Source organism: Penaeus japonicus, unplaced genomic scaffold (assembly GCF_977035675.1).
Source record: "Penaeus japonicus unplaced genomic scaffold, GWHDUDI00000001_assembly GWHDUDI00000012, whole genome shotgun sequence".
Taxonomy (NCBI): domain Eukaryota; kingdom Metazoa; phylum Arthropoda; class Malacostraca; order Decapoda; family Penaeidae; genus Penaeus; species Penaeus japonicus.
The window spans coordinates 23,006,794-23,009,293 of record NW_028234414.1 but is presented as its reverse complement, the minus strand read 5'-3'; the positions used below and the strand labels follow the sequence as shown (position 1 = coordinate 23,009,293).

General features: G+C 13.1%; 1 protein-coding gene across 4 annotated transcripts in view; it reads right to left on the bottom strand.

The window, feature by feature from the left end:
• LOC122252526 (SLIT-ROBO Rho GTPase-activating protein 1) overlaps positions 1 to 2,500 on the bottom strand; it is a 94,541-nt gene that overhangs the window by 11,891 nt on the left and 80,150 nt on the right. Inside the window, exon 19 of one of the 4 annotated variants that reach the window (XM_086542625.1) lies at positions 1 to 192. This exon is cut by the window's left edge and continues 1,322 nt beyond it. The exons of the other annotated variants lie outside the window; for them this stretch is intronic. Coding sequence (XP_086398751.1) covers positions 1 to 192 — 192 coding nt within the window. The remainder of the gene's footprint in view (positions 193 to 2,500) is intronic. 4 annotated transcript variants of the gene reach the window in all.

Sequence of the window (2,500 nt, the reverse complement as noted above, 5' to 3'; positions counted from 1 at the left end):
CTCCATTTCGACCTCCTGCCCAACTGCTTCCTCCACCAGTGCAGGGGCCACAGGCTGGGTCACCGGCTCAGCGAGGTGGCAGGGAGAGTGCTGGGGGGGCTGGGGGGAACCGGGGGAGGAGGGGGCAGCACCTCCACCTTCACCCGACATGGTGACTTGCAGAGTGCATTCACTACTGCCGAGCTCCCCTGCCTGAAAAGGGATTCAAAGAGATCTTTAAACATTGCAATGGTAAGCAAAAGATTAATTCCAGCATTCAATGGCTAGTACAAATAGCCAATCAATGTAGGAAAAGCTTTAACTATGATACTGGCTGTTCTTAAAATTCTATATCTTTACAAGAGTATTCTGAAATAAATCCAGCAGAATAAGGTACCTAATCAGAATATAACGAATTTTAATTAATAGTGTGAACATCAAGATTTTCATGCAATCTACAATGATTATATATACATTATTATATATATATAATATAGATATATATATATTATATAATATATATACATTATATACATACATACCTATATATATATACATATATATACATTCATACATATATATATAACATACATATATGTATATATTACATATATAATACATATATTATACATATATATAATACATATTATACATATATACATTATATATACATATATATACATATTATACATATTATATACTATAATATATACATATAGATTACATATATATACTATACATATATATACATATTATATACATATATATACATTTATATTATACATATATATATTTACATATATATAACATATAATACATATATATATACATTTTATATACTTATATTATCCATATATATATATAATAATATATACATATATATACATATATTACAGATATATACATATATACATATATATAACATATAAAACATATATATTACATATATAATATACAGATATATATTACCTATATATACATTATACATATATATATACATTATATTACATATACATTTATATATACATATATATACATATATATATACATATATACATAATATATACATACAATATATATAATATTATATATACATAAATATATACATATTATACATAATATATATACAATATATATACATATATATATATACAATATATACTATATATACATATATATACATATATTATACACATATATATATAATACATTATATATTATATACATATATATTATATTACATTTATAAATACATTATATATATATATATTTATAAATACATATATTATACATATATATATTACATACATATTTATATAATATAATAAAATTTTTATAATAAAATACAAAAATTTTTATAAAATATAATAATATTTATAATATAATATATATATAATATATATACATTTTATTTTCAAATATAAAATATTTATTACATAAATATAAATATAAAATATATTAAAAATTATATAATATATATAATTTTAAATATATATAATATATAATATTTATAAATATATTTTATGTTTATATTTATATTAAAATTAATAATATATATAATATTTTTTATATTATAAATATATATTTTAAAACTTATTTATATATATATATAAAAAAATAAATTTAAAATATATATATATATATGTATGTTTTTATTAATATATATTTTTATTTTTCCCATATAGAAAAACATTTTATATTATATATATATTAAAATATTTAAAATAAATATTATTTTTATAATATATAAACATATAAAAAAAGATATATAATATAAAATTTTAAAATAAAATATTAATAATATTTTATATATAATATATATAATATATATATAAAATATATTAATATAATAAAAATATTTTATCATATATATAAAAATATATATAAAATATTACATAAATTTTTAAATTTATATAAAATATTTATATATATATATATATATACATAAAAAAAACTATATTTTACAAAATATATTTAAAAATATTATAAAATACATATTTTAAAAATATAAAATAAAACATATATAATATAAAAATAAAATATAATACATATATATATATAATATTATACTAATATATAAAATATATATATTTATTTCAAAATATATAATAAATATATATATATATATATAATTTTTTATACAATAATATTATTTTTAAAATAATTTATAACATAATATATAAAAATTTTAATTTTATTTAAAAAGAAAAAAATAATATATATAAAAATATAATAATAAATATATTTATAAAAGTAAATTTTAAAATTTTTAATATAATTTAAAAATATATATATAAAAGTTAAAAATTATTATTTAAATATGATATATATATTAATATATATATATTTTATAATTTAAAAATAATTATAAATTTTTTATATATAATAATTTTATTATTTTATATATGTAATAATTAAAAATATATTTATAAAATTATATATATATCATATGCATATATATATTATATGTTATATATAAATGTATATATGTATATATTATACATATATATATATACATATA